The sequence below is a fragment of the Trachurus trachurus genome (genome assembly GCF_905171665.1).
Source record: "Trachurus trachurus genome assembly, chromosome: 19".
In the NCBI taxonomy this organism is placed as follows: domain Eukaryota; kingdom Metazoa; phylum Chordata; class Actinopteri; order Carangiformes; family Carangidae; genus Trachurus; species Trachurus trachurus.
In genome coordinates this window covers 17,212,651-17,230,702 of record NC_139913.1, presented here as the reverse complement: position 1 = coordinate 17,230,702, position 18,052 = coordinate 17,212,651, and the positions used below count along the sequence as shown (strand labels likewise).

The following is an 18,052-nucleotide window of genomic DNA, read 5'->3' as shown; positions in this document are numbered from 1 at the left end:
AAATGGTTGTAATGTCCATTTTTATGCGGACGACACAGTTTTATATTGTATTTCGGATTCTGTTCAGACAGCCATCAACAACCTGCAAACTACTTTTAATTCTTTTCAGGATTCATTAATCAAACATAAACTGCTGCTTAATGCAAACAAGACAAAATATATGTTGTTTACCCGATCCAAAAATGTTGATTACAATAGTATCCATCTTTACACCAAAACTGGCTCAGAAATTGAGAGAGTCAAGGAGTACAAATATCTTGGGATCTGGCTAGAAGAGGATTTCTCGTTCAAATATCATATTAATGAACTTATCTTAAAGTTGAGACAAAAAATTGGTTTTCTGTACAGAAACAAATCTTGCTTTCCAATGCTCTCAAGAAAATTAATAATTGAAGCGGTGTTTATGTCCGTCATTGATTATGGTGATATCATCTATAGACATGCTGCTGCCTCAACTCTGAAACGTCTAGATTCAGTCCATCATTCAGCTCTAAGATTTATCACGGGTGATAAATATGATACTCACCACTGTGTTTTGTATGGAAAAGTTGGTTGGCCTTCTCTTGAGGAAAGGCGCAAGAGGCACTGGTTTTTATATATTTTTAAGGCTCTTACAGGCAAATTACCACTGTATGTAGCAAATATGTTGGAATGGAACTCTGGTACTTACAGGACCCGTTCGGCTGAACTACTGCTACTCAAAGTTCCTCGAGTCTTTACGAGTATTGGCAAGACTGCTTTTTGTTATGATGCCCCTAGCTCTTGGAACGCGTTACAGCACATCCTGAGATTGGATGCGCTCCCTTCACTCAGTGAGTTTAGGTACTTGGTCATGAATAACTGTGTTTCCATTTGTAACTGTTTCAGATGATTGTGTTTCTTGTTTCTTGTTAAGTGTATATTGGTTGTAATCACTTCAAATGACTGTAACCACTGTCAATATTTTTAAACTGCGTTGTAAACTCGACGACATTGAAAATGAGGGCAACCTCAATGTCTCTCGAGAATAAATAAAGGTTATAATAAAAATACAGTCACGTTTCAAACACATCTCCTTTTTTCTCTTTCTGCAGCTCTTCTGCTTCTCTACGATGTCACCAACAAAGCGTCCTTCGACAACATACGGGTAAGAACAGTTACACTTGTCTGTCACTTTCTCTTTCTGCATTCACTCCTTCGGTGTTGCATGTTTTGAAAAATGACATATCTGAAGCTCTTTAGAAAAGATGAACACCCCTGGGTTAGGAGTGAGCAGCTGCACCAGATGAAGGATTTCAAGGATCTTGTTCACAGGTAGTGGTAAAATGGTTCATGAGGCTGACGGGCTGGTGCAGCATTAACAGCTATAAGAGCTGAACTGTATAGAGAGAGAGAGCTGAGCCGGAAGACAAAGCTCTCAATTTACCAGTCGATTTATGTTCCGACACTCACTTAAGATCTTGGGCTCTGGGTAGTGAGTGTAAGTGTGAGATTATGGTTACTATAGCAGCTGAAATGAGTTTTCTCCATACAGTGATGGGCTCAGCCTCAGTGACAGTAAGGGGCTCAGCCATCTGGAGTCACCTTCCTCTGAGGGTCTTCAGAGAGACAGTCACTGGTCAAAAAGAACCAGTTAAGATGGACTGGGCGACTGATAGAGATGTCTCTTGGAGACAGAGGTAGGAGCCCCAGGATACAATGGGACAGGTTATAAGACAATACATGAAAACAGGTGACTGGTTTTAATGGCGTGATTGATTTTTGTATTTTCCTTGAGTCAAGCCATAAATCAGTGGAAAAATAATTTATACTATAAAATACGTTTCAAATTAAATGACAAATGATTCAGAATCTACTCTTCAGGCCACAGATATACAACAACCTGTCACAACAATAAAATAAAAGGAGGTTATTGGTGTGTATCTCATCTGTCCTGGATTAAACAAGAGGAGCCTGTTGGTTGGTGAGGGGAGTTTGGACTACCTTGCTCAGCCTGCTGCCACTGTGAACCAGCCTCAGATAAGAAGCAGAAAATGGGAGATAATGGGTATTTTGTCTATTAATGTGAATCAAAAAGATGAAACCAAAAACATGGGGATGCAGATTAGAACTAACTTTTCCCCCAAATGGATCCATCTCTTTGTAGTTGCCACCTGTCTCTCCTCTGAACTCAGCTCCCACTGTGATTTTTCTTCCCTCCGCCATCTCCTTCCCCATTAGGAGCCACTCCCCTCGTCTCTTGTAGGTGCAGCGCGTTCCTTTGATTAACGCAGAGCGGAGTTAAGAGCAGAATGTGGCCATTATAAAAGTGTGCGTCTAACACATCAATGAGAGGAATGGCTCCATGGCCATCTGGCTGGACGAATGCATTTACATCTGGAGTCTGTGTGTACGTGCGTGAGTTTGTTAGCGTGCCTGTGTGTGTGCACAGGTGTACCTGTGTGGGGTGCTGGTATGACCTGAATGTGTATGTGCGCTCATACAGATGTGTGCGTAGATGCCCAAATGGCTCATTAACAGAGGATGGAGAGCAGTCTCTAGAGAGAAACAGGCTCAGAGCCTGGATTCCCTTCAAACAGCTGGTTAGCATCATTATGTTTTTATAATAGTTTCTACTAAATCACTCTGTCTGCTATCTGAATGCTTGGGGGTGGAAACAGAGGAGAGAAAGGAGAATTTTCTTGTATGTACACGTCAGTTTCGAGTGAACTCTGCTGACTTTGACTTTATAAAACACAAAACCTATTCTTTGGACAGAATAATTAGGCCCTAACACTCAGTTTTGTGCATTCTTGTGTAAGGGCAGGGTGTCCCAATTATTTTAAAGGAGATATGCTCCCTTTCCACAAATTTAAATAGTTCCCAGGTGTCTTAAAGACATGTCTGTGACATGCTTTGGTAAAAAAAAATACCCCAAGGATCAAACAGAAAGATTCATCAAAGCCCACGCAACAGGTAACAAAACCGCTGGAGCCGGCATTTTCAAACCTGAACGAAAACCTACAACAAGTTGTATCTCCTACGTCGTTGCTAAGGCGTGACATAGGTGAACACATCGGCTGTGCTAAGTGGTGTCCCATTTCATCGGGTAAGATCTGTCTTCTAACATCTTCTACTGTAAGCCAAGGGGTTTCTCCCTTTGGAGGCCACTCGAAACCAAGTGCTAGTGTTAAGGGAGGAGAAATGGGACTGGGCCTAAGCATTTGGTCTCGCAGGCTGTGAAGTCATAGTATCTACTGCCCCAACAGTTAGCAGCAAAATCCTGTTTTTATCAAAAATACTGACATGTGTGTAGTTTTGTCATTCAGTGTTTGGATAGCTTAGCTTTTAGAGTCACTGGAAGTGTGAAACAATCTCATTCTCATGTCTTCCAACCTGATCAAGAGTATGGTCACCAGATGTTGAGATTCACTACCACACTGTCCTGTACAGTTATACAAGTAGCTGAGGGTATTTAATTCTGAGTGGGCAGAAAAAGTGATGAAGGGAATTATGGAGATTGATTCAGAAGTCAAATCCTCACTGTTCTTTCCACTGCATGGAGTGGACATGCTCTTTGGAAGTTACACAAATTGTCAGACACCGTCTTTCTTTCTTAATAATCAGATTAAACCTGGTTTAATTTAATGGGTTTCAGGATTTCCATCAGTAATTTGTTTCGACATCATCAGGGGTTATTTCCTCAAACCTGTACAGCTCCTCACTAAGTAGAGTCATAATGAATACATTAACTTTGTAAAGTCCCCGTCACAGATTGGAAGTCATTCTAGCAGTCGAGTCAAGAGTTCAGCAAGATTCAGATCTGCTCTGGGGCAGAGAGAGAAGAAAATAGATTTTCTAATCATGGCAAAAGACACTAAATTGTACTTTGAAACTTTCCTAAAATGTTCAGAGGTGGATTCTTGGCCAGTGCACCACCGCCTTCACTCCACCATGCAGTGTTAAGTTTCTTTTTCCTGCCGCTTAATGACTTTAAAAAGACTGAAGCCATCGGCCACAAATGGCCGAACCGGGTCCCAGGTTTCACCTTGTGTGTCAGCTCTCCTTAGAACCACAGGGCTTCTCCAATCACTGCCAGATATTCCTGGAGCAATCAAAGGACGCACAAAGAGCCGGACCAGAGTGGATGATTTCAGGGAGCTTTTGCTGAAATAGGAGCTGGGGGTTGTTCAGTTCAGGGCAGGATGGATTTCACATGCGTTAGGGTTTGAAGCAGCGGCACTGTCTGTGTGTTCATTTTTCAAGCGTTGAAATGTGGGCTCATGATAAATCTTCTTCGTCCTTCACAAGTTAGACAAAGTCTCCCTCCGTCATGTCATCAACGTGAGCATCCACCCTTCCTCCACACAGGAACGTCACTGTGTATGAGGGTGTTATGAGTCACACACGACGCACGACAGCGTTGGCACAAGAAAAGCTCTGATGTTCTAGAGCGGAGAGGTGAAGCAGCTCACCTGTTCACACACACACACAGTCATTTGAGCTTGATTGTTTTCAGTTAATTATTAGTTACCAATAATTATTAGTTACAACAAAACATTAAGTGCAGATTGCGCAGGCCTGATACGCACACGTACAAACCATTGAAGCTTTTTCCTGAGGTGTGTTTTCACCCACTCGTGCCTGTTTGATGCTGTGGGGTTTGATGACACACTGTGCTGTAGTGGCAGGTGGAGCAGTGTCACTGACAATCCAGCAGAGCTTTGAAATTGTAGGGTCAGGATTCACTGCGTGTTGTGCTGTCATCCACCCACCTGCTCGGAGCAGGCCGACAGCACGGCACACATGTCTGTCTTTGTTGACACGTCAGTGTGTGTTCCAAACACACACAGCACAATATGTGTGATTTTGGAAGGGTCTATGTTATTCTTATCTGAATTTAATAAATGTCAGTACTGCACTTAAGCAGATGAATGGAAGTTACTTATATATTTTTACTTTATATAATTTTGCTAGTAAAACATCTATTTTGCTCTCTGACATGTGTCACAGCTGTACCAGAGTGTTCTTTTATTTCATCTTCATCTTCAACAAGGCCATTTATTGAAATGATAGTGCTTTTAAACTTAAATATTTATTGATTTAAAAATGATGCAGGAAATCTCAGAGCAAAACCCAAACAAACAGAACTGAGGTGTGATGCATTCCAGGCCCCCTCCATATATTCACCCCAGCTTTAAGACTCTGGCTTAGCTCCATTCTCACAGCAGTAAATTATCGTTGAGGACATTTGTTGTTTTCGCAACAAGGATGTGGGCAGATGCAGTTTGACAGGTTTGTTGGTGGGAGTGTCTCTGCTGCGGCAGTTTGGACAATTGTACTGATCCCCGGCCATTTTAATCAAATAACATTCATGAACAAAAACATGTAAATGCTCAGATTAATGCAATGAATAGACTTATTGTACTACGATGCGTTTATCGATCCAAATATAATACTTTCTTGCCATGAATTAGTTGAAAAGACTGAAGGCCACTGGTTACTGTGGTGTGTGTAACATCAGAACATTTATTGTATTGTTACTTATGTGTCACATTGATGGTTTCTCCAACCAGCAGACACATCTAAATACACAGAGCACAATGGCCAATAAAGAAAAACACCCATATTTATATCAAAAAGATGCAATTTATAGTTTGACCTTTATCCTATGAATGCATAGTGTGTTGCACTAACATCTCTGACCACATCCATGTCCACTCAGTGCTCCTGCAGCACACTGTCACCACACACTGATGTCTCCCACAGTGTGAATCCATTTGCAGCAGAGTCCCAGGGTGGGTGATAGAGATGGAGACGGTACCCAGTGATTTCCATCTCTCACTCTCTCATTTTGTCTCCCATGTTTTCCTCTTTCACTCCTCTTTTCAGTCTCCATGCCATCTGCAATCATGACCACAGCCACTGCCCAATTCTATCTGTTTCTCTCCCTCTGCTCAGCTCCTTATCCTCTTTCTGTTTCAGTAGCCTACCACGAGGTTTTGCACATTGCTTTAAATTTGCACAACATTTTGTCCAGTGTGTTTGTGGTAATTCTGATAAATGAGAATCATCACTCTAAAATGTAATAGGAAACAAATAAAATCAGTAATAGTTTTACATGTGGCCTTTAAAGCCACTTTCAGACACGTGCCTCATTATGTAAATGCAGGTGTTGATTCATCAAGTCGTGTTTACGCCACACTTGCAACCAGAAGGGCAAGCTTTGACCAAGAAAGAATTTTGCAAAACTTACAAATGAACTGGTCTCAGATTGACATAACAGCCACAGCACCACAAGGTATAACATGCAGAGAGAGAATAAATGCACGGCTTGTTCCCCCTTTAAGAGCAAAGTAGTAAAGCCATCACTAAATCATCATTCAACTGAAATGATAATAAGACCTGAAGGCCACCCTTCAATGTTCTCTGAAAGCAGAAACCTTTATTTTGCAGCATGTGGGCAAATAGGAAGCATTTAGGAGTTTGTTCCTGAAACTATAGTGAGCTCACGATGAAGAAGGTGTCAGCAAACACCAAGAGCTCAGCTGGCACTTGCTTTTTGTAAGAAGTACACAGTGCATGTTCTGGATGTGTTATGTAATGACATATCACATGGCCCCATACCATCAAAATGAATTTGAGGATGATCCCTGAACCAGCAGCCTTTAAAAATATACCACAAAAATGACAAATTGTTGCATAGTGTTGCTTTAAACTGTTGTTAATCTGTGCCTGGACTCTGTCAAACATTATAAAGCAGCCAGCTGGATTTACATTAATTTACATATTTTTCTGCTTCTGTTGTCAGACAACCTAACAGGTATGAAATATTTATTTAATATGACTAAATATTAGCTTTTAATCAGGAGGTAAATCCAAGCTTTGGGGACAAATCCATTACCATCCTGCTGCTCCGTCCTCACCCCCGCTCTCAACTTGCTCCAGTTACATCCTGTTCAATCTGCACCACTGCTAACACCGAGTACAATGAGCGTTTTTGATGCTCAGTACATCTGACAATGAGTCTGCCATGTGTAATGCATGTAGGTCTCGATGACTCCAGGTCTTCAGTTCTACTCTTTTCATGTGACAGTATCATGTTGTCCTGCCATATAACAAAGGAGAGATTACAGAATTTGTTCCTGTACAAAGTTCTTGAAAGGGAAAAAAAACAGAAATGTCAAATTGCCATAAGTGTTCACACTTTACTCAGTACTTAGTTGAAGCACCTATGTCAGCGATTACAACCTCTATTCTTCCTGTGAATGACACAACAAGCGTAACACACTAGGATTCTGGGGATTTTCAGCCATTCTTCTCTGCAGATTCTCTCAAGCTCTGTAAGATTGGATGGGAAGAGTCAGTGGGTGCCATTTACAGGTCCTCATAGTGTATGATTGGGTTCTGGCTGGGACACTAAAGGATATTGACAAAGTTGTCCCTAAGCGGAGGTAAACCTCTGAGCCAGTCTGAGCTCCTGAGCACCCAGACCTGGTTTTCATTATTCAATTCGATTCAATTCAATTTTATTTATAAAGCGCATTTCATGCACAGGGCAAACTCAATGCGCTTTACAATAGTTAAACAATTATAATACAATGCAATAATAGTGCAAACAATTAAAAAAGTGCAAATTTAAAGACAAAACAAAGCAACATCAAAACAGTATCACATACACTTATATAAATGCTCAGGGGACACATTGGTACACACACACACACACACACACACACACACACACACACACACACACACACACACACACACACACACACACACACACACACACACACACACACACACACACACATTAACCCCTTACCAGTCTGTCTGTCCCTGCCCCACAGCATGACACCACCACCAATGTGCTATTGTGCCAATTTAAACCAAACAGTGAGAGAATCTTCCTACCTTCCTTAGTGTTTTTGCAAACTCCAAGTGGCTTCATCTTGTGTCTTTGATGAGAGGCTTTGGTTTGGCCATCGATGGAGTTCTTCTCCCCAGTTGCTTGCAGTTTGGATTGGCAGGCAGCTCTAGGACGAGACCTGGTTCAAGTTTATTTTATGTAATAATGATGGAGAACTGCAGTAGCTTTCCTTATATTTGTACATCATGAAGACTACTCACACAAATACAGTCAGCTAGAGAATATGCTCACTCAGGGTCATACCACACACACACACACACACACACACACATAGATCTTTATCATTACTATTGTGATGGTGGTCATGAATCCTAAAGCCTGACATGATTAATACAGTCTGTCATTCTGTTCTGGGTCCTCATTGGTCAAGGACAAGTTGATAATACATTTGTACTTAACTGGTTGTCATGCCAACCTGATGATGGTCATTAGTTTTTACCACCAATTCAGCAGTTCATTTTCATCATCATCGTGAGTTTTGTAAATAAGGAGCAGATTACACCTTGAATGTCATTGTGACACCCATAATGTTTAGTTTTAATGAGAAAAATGATGATGATGATGATGATGATAGAATCGCATAAATATTATCAAAATAATGATGTGTCCAGAGTATTGAGATCATGTAGCGTATGACAGTGGTGTTGACAGCTGATATGACACAGGTAGCCAAATTACAGCTATTTATACAGAACGATAGTCGCTCCACTGTCTTCCTCATTTCCTTCAATAAACACTCTGACGTTAGTGGCTGTCTTCGTCCTGGAGAGGACTGTGTAGAGCTGGCAGCAAGTGAACACTGGTTGCAGGAGGCTGACGCTAACTCACTCCTTTTCTTGTGCTTGGGAATAATTACCTGTCTTCCGTGGTCTTCAAAATCCTTCAGACTCTGCTGTCATTGTTGTCCACCCCTTTTAAGGGATGATGGAGAGGGTTTACTATAAAAAGCCAAAAAGAAAAGGGAAGAAAACAGCCTCAGATTTGGTATTGCAGTGAACCCAAGCCTCACTAAAGCATCATCGTACATCATACAGTAGCTGTGCAAGGGACATGATTGTATTTCATAGTACACACAAGAACCACCTGTCTGCTTGTAGGCTACCTCTAGGCTTCTAGGCTGATATCCACTATACAGCATGTCTACGCATCCAACAAGTGGGCAAGCAAGAGAGAGGGACACTGATTCAGATGTTTAAATGGATAGTTCAACATTTTGGCAAATTGCCGTCCCCATAATCCCTATAGTTTTAGGAGTAGGTTCATTACCTTTAATTGTCGCTGCAAGCTAATTTTTATAACAGTGGAGCAGAGCTGCCAGCTGCTCAGAGCTACGCTACAGAGGCTAATGGAATGTCTTGGTTTCCCTCATCAAACTAATCAAATACACTATCCAACAACTCCAAAGCGCTCTGGTGGACAAGTTGTGACCTTTTTGAGGTAAATTCATGCAAAAACGCTGATGAGCATTACCTTCGGGGACCAATTTTCGGCAAGCAGTCTCTGCATTTGCAAAATATTGAACTATCCCTTTAACACCTAAAAGCACTAAACTCCTTTATCCCCTGTTCTGTAGACTCATAACATTGAAAATAAGCAAACATTTTACATGTACGCGCAGTTCACACAGGATTACAGCTGGCAAAGGGGAAAAAGAAAGGAATAATCGATCCGGACAAACTAGGTGTGGTTTAATAGGCTTCATTTATGTAGGCTATGTGGTCTGTCACAATTTAATGCCCCTCGCCTTCTACATGGGCACACAAACACACCTCTGTCGGGTTAGGATTATTGCATGCATGGATATTTTTAATTAGTCTGATGCCTTTAAACCACTGAATCTTTTACAACCTCATGTCAAGCCTTAACAGCAGCTACTGGCACCATACACCCTGTTGGCCAACGACTCTGCTCAGTTGCAGATATCCACTCACTCACATGCCAGACACACGCACACACGGACAGATTTTATTGGCATTGACCGGCACGCTCGGGCACAGAGGCCACGGAGAAAAAAAAAAATCTTTAAATCATTAAATCACTGAAAGCCGTCTTGCAGCGGGGAGGCTTTGTTGTTCAAAAGATTCCCACAACAGTAAAGTAAAAATCAATTTGATGTACACCCGGTGTCAGCTGGCACACAGCCAGCTAGATTGTTCAGGTAGGGGGGAGGGAATAGTGTAGGAAGCACAATTACAGTGTGACTGTGCAAATGTATGTGACCAAGTGAGTTGTTTGTTTTCATGCAATCTGTTGCATTTACCACATGTTGTCCTCATTCTGCAGTGAAATTGATTTTTCTTCTTTCAATCGGTCTTAATGTAATGTTCACATGAAGTGACCCTGTCTCACCATCACCACACTGTAGAAGATAAAGAACAGATTGCACAGTCCTCATGCAAGTGATGTTATTACTGGGGCTTGGGTTGTCTTTGAGGGAAATGAAAAAGTCTCAACATTCTCCTCAAATAGCAATGTAGATGTGTTTTTGTTTGTTGAATCCTTCTATGGACCCCTTCATGAGTGATGTCCTTAATATAGCCTGAATTAATATTCAGTAGAAAGTGTCTATTAATGTGATTTCGAGTATAGTGCAGGGTTAACATCACTTTATTCCCACCTTATTGCTCGACTGCTGTATGAAACTAGATGTAAATCCAGGAGGACAGGAGGAGAAAGAAGTGCCTGCATGGAAATGAGAGAAAGAGCCGGAGCTTCTTTAAGTGTAATGGGCCTTTCACTAATATCGAAGCTGGTCTTTATAAATGGAACCCGCTGCTGCAGCTCAGCGCTGCCCGCTGAGGTACAGAGATTTAAAAGTCGCCCATGTGGAAATAAAGAGGAAAGATGAGAAAATTTAAACCCTATGTAAAAGCCCCCATACAGTATGTGAGGTGAGGAACAATCACACTACAAGTGGAGGCGGGTCACTTACAGCACCAAAAGGCTTCAAAAGTAAACTATGATAACTTTGTCTAATGTCTCCGCAAACCAGCCAAGTATCAAGAAGTATCACAAGTGTTTTTGCAGGACCATCTGATGATGTGACAGTGAAGTTGACCTTTGACCATTTTAATATAAAATGTAATACCTTCATGTTTTTATCTCATTAGATAATTGGTGTCATACTGTAATTATACCTTAACTTTTAACCTTTGACCATGAAAATCTAATCAGCTAACCTTATGGCTGTTGTCATCACAGAAGCATGTGCACAAAGGAAAGCTGCTCTGTTCGCGGGTACAAACTGTGCAACTAGGAATGAACCTCATCTCTCAGACATTATATTTAAACAGCAACAGCAAATATTGTAGGAAATGTAATCACAGGCTGCATTACCTTGAGAGGCAGCATTGTGTTGTGAATGAGGCAGCACATACTGTAACAGCAGCAGAGTTGCGAGGATGAAGTTGAGCCGCAGGTCACAGCGCAGTGACTCCAGAGCTCAGGGACTGATGAGACAAAAGAAGACGTTTTGGGTTGTGCAGTCGCTTCTTGAGCAGATAGAGGTTTGGTGGATCTCAGTGCCAGTTTGTCTAATTGAGCTGCAGAAGCACAGGAACAAACCATATGGTTGACTGGCAGGAGAGGGTGGTGATGCTTTCCTTCTGCAGGTCCTCTCCTTGGCCAAGCAGAAAATTAACAATGCAACCGCACTCTGCAGCTCTGCCTGTTTATAGCTCTGAATCAAATGATATATGTCCTTCTCTCTCCTTCCCCTCTCTGCTATTCTCTCTCTGCACGGTAAATTTGCTGATTTTCTCCAGCTTCCCCTTACAGACTTCACATTTCCTCTGAAAACTCTTGCTTCCTCCTCTGTTTATTTGTCATGTTTTCTCCCTTCTGGCCTGTCAAGGCATCTCTAAATTATACTAAAGTTTTTCTCCCCTTTCTCCTTTCCAGAATGACATTTTCTTTTTCTCTTGACAAAAAGCATTCCCCCACGTGGCCGTAGTTTATCAGACAGAAGGACAGCAAGAGAGGCCAAGGTGTCTCATGAATATGTAAAAACACAACAAGGAGCCGGAGAATAAGATGTGAAAGGCTTGTGGTAGTTGGATGCTAATTGGTTATTCAGCCTTCAGGGAGCTTTGACAGAAACTTTAATGGCTCCATCTGTAATTGGCTTATTGCAGTTTGTGAAGGATTGGGAGGAAGTCCATACACATACAAGCTCACGCACACACACACACACACACACACTATGAGGTGAAATCAAAGTCAAAACAACTGGAAAGACGCACAGCGACGTGTGTGTGCACGCATGGTTACTTTGTTACGCGTGCGTGCGTGCGTGCGTTGTTACGCGCAGGTTGTATTTCACGCGTGACAAAAGCGGCGTACGTATGAAGCAGCGTGTGCACGTCTGTCAGTCACTGTTTGACAAATTATGTTACGCGTTCACACGTGCGTGCGGTCGCAGATGTTGTTGCTGCGCAGCAGGAAGTTGATCTGCACCGTGCGCACCACTCCGCGTAACTTGACGTGTAATGTAGTTGGCCTTTTCATTTTAGTCAACCAGGGGAGGCAGCAGTGAGCCAGACTTTGCCTGCCGGACGAGAAGAAGAAGCAGCAGAAGGAGGAGAAAAAGGAGAAGGAAAAGGAGAAAGGAAAAGACCAATACATCCATGCATGCTGTGGGTGCTGGAGGTTCCCGAAAGTGCGAATGAAATGGATATTCAGAAGAGAAAAAAAACAGATTTTTAGCTATAACTTTGTAACCATTCAAGGCAGCTGACGACCTATGGGCTTATACTTTTTTCGTTTTGACGAAGATTTTTTCAGCTTGTAGTTGCTGTCGTGGTTGTTGTTTTTTTTCATTATTGTGGTAACGTTTGCTGCATTATTTTAATCATTAACGTTATATTTATTCGGTTAATGTGTATTTCGTTTGTTAGTTATTACGAAGATTGCTCAGAGTTCCATCGTTGCTATGGTTACAGTGAACGATCAGCTGATTTCATTGTGACTGACGTAGCTTCCGGCAAGTCCGACATCGTCTCACCGACAGGCAGCCCCCGTTCAGGTAAACAAACAACATGGAAAACTGTGATTAAATAATTAACAGTTAAAGCTATTTTACCTCCAAAAACAGCCAGTGTCGTCAACCACAAACTGTTTGTGGTTGATCAAAGTTGTTAAACTGGCTGACTTTACTAGCTGCACTGTTTGATGTAGATTTTAATGATTAGGCTAACGTTAACATAGCTAGGCTAACATTAATGCTACATGCCAGCCCTCACTGTACTTTTCTCACTGTTTTACAGGTTACAGATAATACAGTGGCTACAGCTGAAGTTGAGTTCGATGAGACGCTCAGTAAAACGAAGAGCCTGACACAAAGGTAATTTAAATATCTTATTCCATGCATGGGGATCAGATATTATGATGCATTTGTGCAGGAAGTCTGTGTGGTTAACTGCATTACTTTGATTATATTGTGTGTGTTTTTTTTAGGTCAAAAAAGAGGACAAAGGCATCAGACCTGCCACGATGGAGAAAACGTGATGATCATCTCTGTGTCCTTGAGGAGAACGGTGTGGAGATGCTTGATGAACAAGAGCCAGGATTTGGTATGTAATTGTGCATCATTATTCTAATTTTGGTAGAAAAACATCATGTTAGGATTTCTATGCGGATGTACCAGTCCAAGAAGCTTTCTGAAGTCTGTAGTAGTTGTAGTCGTAGGCCTGCACACCTCAACATCACCATAATACTTCATTTAGAATGTGATTTTCACAGGGCCTGATTTAAGCCACAGTACCACCTTAAATTAGCTCAGTGCAGCATCACACCGGTGCTCTTACCAATCATATTTCCAACACACGCAACATAACACCACCTGAGAACTCTCTCCTAAACTTCATATGGATGCTGGCAGAAAATGGAGTATGCCAGGGTGGGCTGGCTTATGCAATATTTACAATTACCACCTTTTAATTCTACATATAAGTGTATTTTCAATTATTCTGTCAACAGACTGGCAATGTGTGTTTGAACACCGTTTTACCAGAGTTTTATGGAGTGGGTGGGTGATAAGCTCCTTCAAGGTGGACAAGTTGTGCGCAGAATAGAGGATGATACATGTTGGAAATTCCCACGGGTCACGTGATTCCCGCGTCATCTTTCAGTGAGCCAAAACTATTTTGGCTTGCGTTAGTTAGTTAAATGGGGAGTGGGTGCAGGAGACACACAATAACAACAAAATACAACATTTTTGCAACATGTTTGGGTTCATTCAACTGAGATGGACATAAATGGACATGGTGTGACCAGTGTACTGTTTTTATTTTTTATTTTCTCCAGCTCTGAGGAAGGGGGCTACTTTGACGGGTGCTTCTCTGCAATGATGATGACTTCCAAATGAGGGCCAAGCATGTGCAGTAAGTGTTTTTGTGTATTTTCCACATAGATTCTCATTGAACTTCTTGTACTACTTGAAAGTTTATTTTTAAAATAACATTAGAAACTTTTTGTCTATGTAGGCACCAGGAAAGGGCATCTGTGGTCGGTCTCAGCTGAATGCAGGACGTGAGGACAACGAGGAGGAGTCGCTCCAGCCTTGATGAGCAGGTGTGTATCATATAAGAGTTATGCCATCATGGCATTATTCTTTGTGCTCTAAATATGTACAGGCAAGTACCGTATAATAACATTCTTATTCTTGTTGATAGTCCTCAACTACATTCTCCTAAATCTATGCAACCAACATGTTTCACTGTTTAAGCTGACACACTATACTCTTCTCTACAAGTTATTTTGCACTTCATCTATTCACAACTGTACTACACTTGAATGGAAATCAGTGTAATTGATTAAGGTTTCACTAACTCACTTTCACAGACTAACAAAAACCCAGTTGAATTAACCTATCTATTGGGCTCTTTTGGTTTTGTTCTGTTTGTTTGTTTTTTGAAAGAAGACAATAAGAGTTTAACTGCAATTTTACTTACTACTTTTTGTGTGACTGTTAATATATTTTCACCATCAGTCCAACAATTACTGTTATTAATGCTGTATGTAATCCTACAGGGGAGAGATCTTCGCATATCCCATGTTCTCAAGTCCTCCAGTCTTCTGTATGGACGTAGTTGGCAAGTACTGGTCCTAATACAGCCTGAATACAGCCACCTGACCACCATGACGTCCTTGTTGTCTGTGCTTTATGCCAAGGCATATGGCATCAAGTGAGAGGTAACTGTAACTGTTTCAGCACTTGCAGCTGACTGACACTATACTCTTCTCTCCAAGTTATTTAGTACTTTATCTGTTAACAACAAGATCTTGTATACAGGGATGCACATGTACAGGCAGGCAGGTGTATATGCATTCACACACATCCATTATGTAGATAGCATCACTAACATTAAGAATTGCTCAAAAATTATTAGTATAAGTCTTTTCTAAGTATTAATATTTGTATTCACGTCATTCATGGATGTCTCTATCAAAACAAGTGTTTTAGTCATTTCAGTAATTTAGCTTTTTGTGCTTTTATGCTAAACTTACAAACTTTCACTCATTTCCAGACTGTGACGTCCACATAAACCTGTAGAGCTTCCCTTATTCCAAGATTGTGGGGCAAAGGATTACTAAAGTAAGTTGTCCTTGTGGTGGTTGTTGTTTCTGTTGTTTTTAGTGGAATACTGTTTACTAGTGTGCAGATATTACAAGGGCTTCTACCAACACTTCTCATCTTTTCAGGGTTTTACATAGGCTACATGAACCATTTAATATACACATTCACCAGAGGAGAATTGGGCAAGTTGAGCATAGGAGCATCTAAGTTGAGCCCCCCCCCCCCCCCCCCCCCCCCCCCCCCCCGACCCCCACCAGCTCCCACCTCCCCTTTTACTTCATATTCCACCTGTCCAGGTGGCAGGTGAACACAAACTGCAGGGACCTGCTGCTGAGCCACCAACTCACTGAGCTTCGGGGAGTTTTGTGATTACATTGCATCTTGGGAAGAATCCTTCATCTTTCTCTTTTAAAGTAATACATGGCTCACCATAAACAGCAGCTTGTTTTCAGCAGTGTACTTATTGTAATCATAAACATCCAGAATCCTGATTTAGTAATCAGGACAAGTAAAGACAAAATACATTCATTTAGGAGCGTCAAGTGAACAGATGCCCCATATGTAGAGGCTACAGTCCTCACTGCAGGCGGCCCCGGTTCGAATCCCGCATCGGGCAGTCCTTTCCTGCATGTCATTCCCCCTCTCTCTCCCCATTTCCTGTCTCTCTCAACTGAACTAAAAAAAGGAAAAATATAAAAATACATTGATGTAGTGTATGGGGCAGGTGGCACAATGTACCCCACAGTTACCATATTGACTTTATTACTTCCCATATGCAAAAAGGTTCAACTGATGCATACTACACATTTATAATAATCTCTTTTGGTCTAAACACAATTCTCATGAAACTTGTGATTGACAAAAATTCACTTTCGAGAGTAAAAATGGTTTTTCGGACCAGGGGCAACCTGTAAAGCTCTAGTGAACTCCATGTCCAAGACAGTTGAGGCTGTGATGAAAAATGACATTTTGGGCACAATTTGGACATTTTCACCAGTGGTTCAGACATGAATAGCTGTATCAAAAACAGAAAAAAGTGCAGGCACTCAAAATAAAGGGTTTTTAACTTTTTCAAACCAACCGGAGTGCCTGCACTTTTTTCTGTTTTTGATCTGTTACCCTTTGCAAGAGCACCGGTGGTTTGAGGGACACCAGCAGCGCTCCTGTGATCCTGTTATTAATAGCTGTATGTTGAGTTATTTTGAGGGGACAGCAAATTTACACTGTTATACAAGCTGTACACTGACTACTTTACATTGTATGAAAGTGTCATGTCTACAGTGTTGTCCCATTAAAAGATACAATAAATATTTACAAAAATGTGAGGGGTGTACTCAATCTGTGAGATACTGTATGCGATCCTTAAACCCAAATCATGATTGGGAACTTTTACATTATAGTTTAACAGCAGATCCACTCAGACACATGTCACACTGGTGAAAAGCACCTGTAGAACTGAGTTTTGAGAGCCTACAAAACTAGTGTTGCCTGTAACGTTGTGTCTGGTTTTCACCATTTTATATACACTAAGCTTGTCCTTTTTCACGTCAGGTGTGTTGTTGAGACAGGGCTAAACCAGAGTTCGACAAGAGTTGCCAGTTTCTGATTCTACACCAGAACACAGCAGAGTGGTCAAGGCCTGAAGACCGACCCAGTTACACCTGCAGCGAGCAGACAGAGGAAGAGGAGTGTGAGATCCACGGGGAAAGGAGAAAAAAGAGAGCGACAGCTGTCGTCAACAGACGGGCATTGACTGTCGGACTAAGTGAAATGTGAGTTTATACTCTGCCCTAGGGATGTAATGGTATTAAAATCTACAGTATTTGCGTCATTTCATTCTCTACATGTCCACAATAATATTGAGACACTATTGTTATTGTGATATTGCGGTATTACCATTACCGTTACATCCCTACTCTGCCCCCGTTGTGGGAGTAGTGATCCCTGGCCGTGGAAAGTTATTGTGAATGTGTGTAAAAAGTACAGTGACTGAAGTCTCTCCCCCCACATAACAGCGTACAAGGCCGATGCCCGAGGATGGTGTGACAGCAGTGGTGCCAAGCGACGAGAGTGGTGTTGGCCCGAGGTGACGGTGAACAGTTGATACTCTGCCCCATCATGTGAGTAACAATCTTAGGACGTAAATGAAGTGGCGTGTTGGGTGTAAATGCAGTGACTGCCATCTTGTTTCCCTCACAGCTTCCGAGTCTGCGCCCGGCAGAGGACAGTGTGCAAGTGGAAGACCAGCGGTGGACGTGGAGGATCGGTGTTGCCAAGCTACCACAATTACGGACTCCTTCCCCCCACACCCCATTTTATAATTTCTGTGAATAAATATTGTTTTAAATGCTCTTTACAGTCTCCAAGCACTTTCTTGGTTTTAAACAGCCCCTCGCACTTACAGAGCTTGTTTTGATTGAAAACATATTTTAAATTACACATAACTTTTGCTAGCTGGGTCTATATAGACATGTTATATAGTTTTATTATTAGATTTAGGCTAAATGAAAACGCAGACACAAATTTAGTAGCTTAGATACAGTAAGTGTGAGCATTAATATGAATATTAATAAATTGCAACACACATT

General features: G+C 41.6%; 1 protein-coding gene and 1 long non-coding RNA gene across 2 annotated transcripts in view; both read left to right on the top strand.

Moving 5' to 3' along the window:
• rab26 (RAB26, member RAS oncogene family) overlaps nucleotides 1-18,052 on the top strand; it is a gene marked incomplete at both ends in the record, with an annotated part of 111,038 nt that overhangs the window by 64,450 nt on the left and 28,536 nt on the right. The window contains one exon of the mRNA XM_083994037.1: nucleotides 1,074-1,126. Within this exon, the coding sequence (XP_083850163.1) occupies nucleotides 1,074-1,126 (53 nt within the window). The remainder of the gene's footprint in view (nucleotides 1-1,073; nucleotides 1,127-18,052) is intronic.
• Nucleotides 14,936-17,398, top strand: LOC311002614. The gene is made up of 3 exons (XR_014596247.1): nucleotides 14,936-15,079; nucleotides 15,415-15,482; nucleotides 17,016-17,398. It is a non-coding gene; the product is annotated as an uncharacterized lncRNA (long non-coding RNA).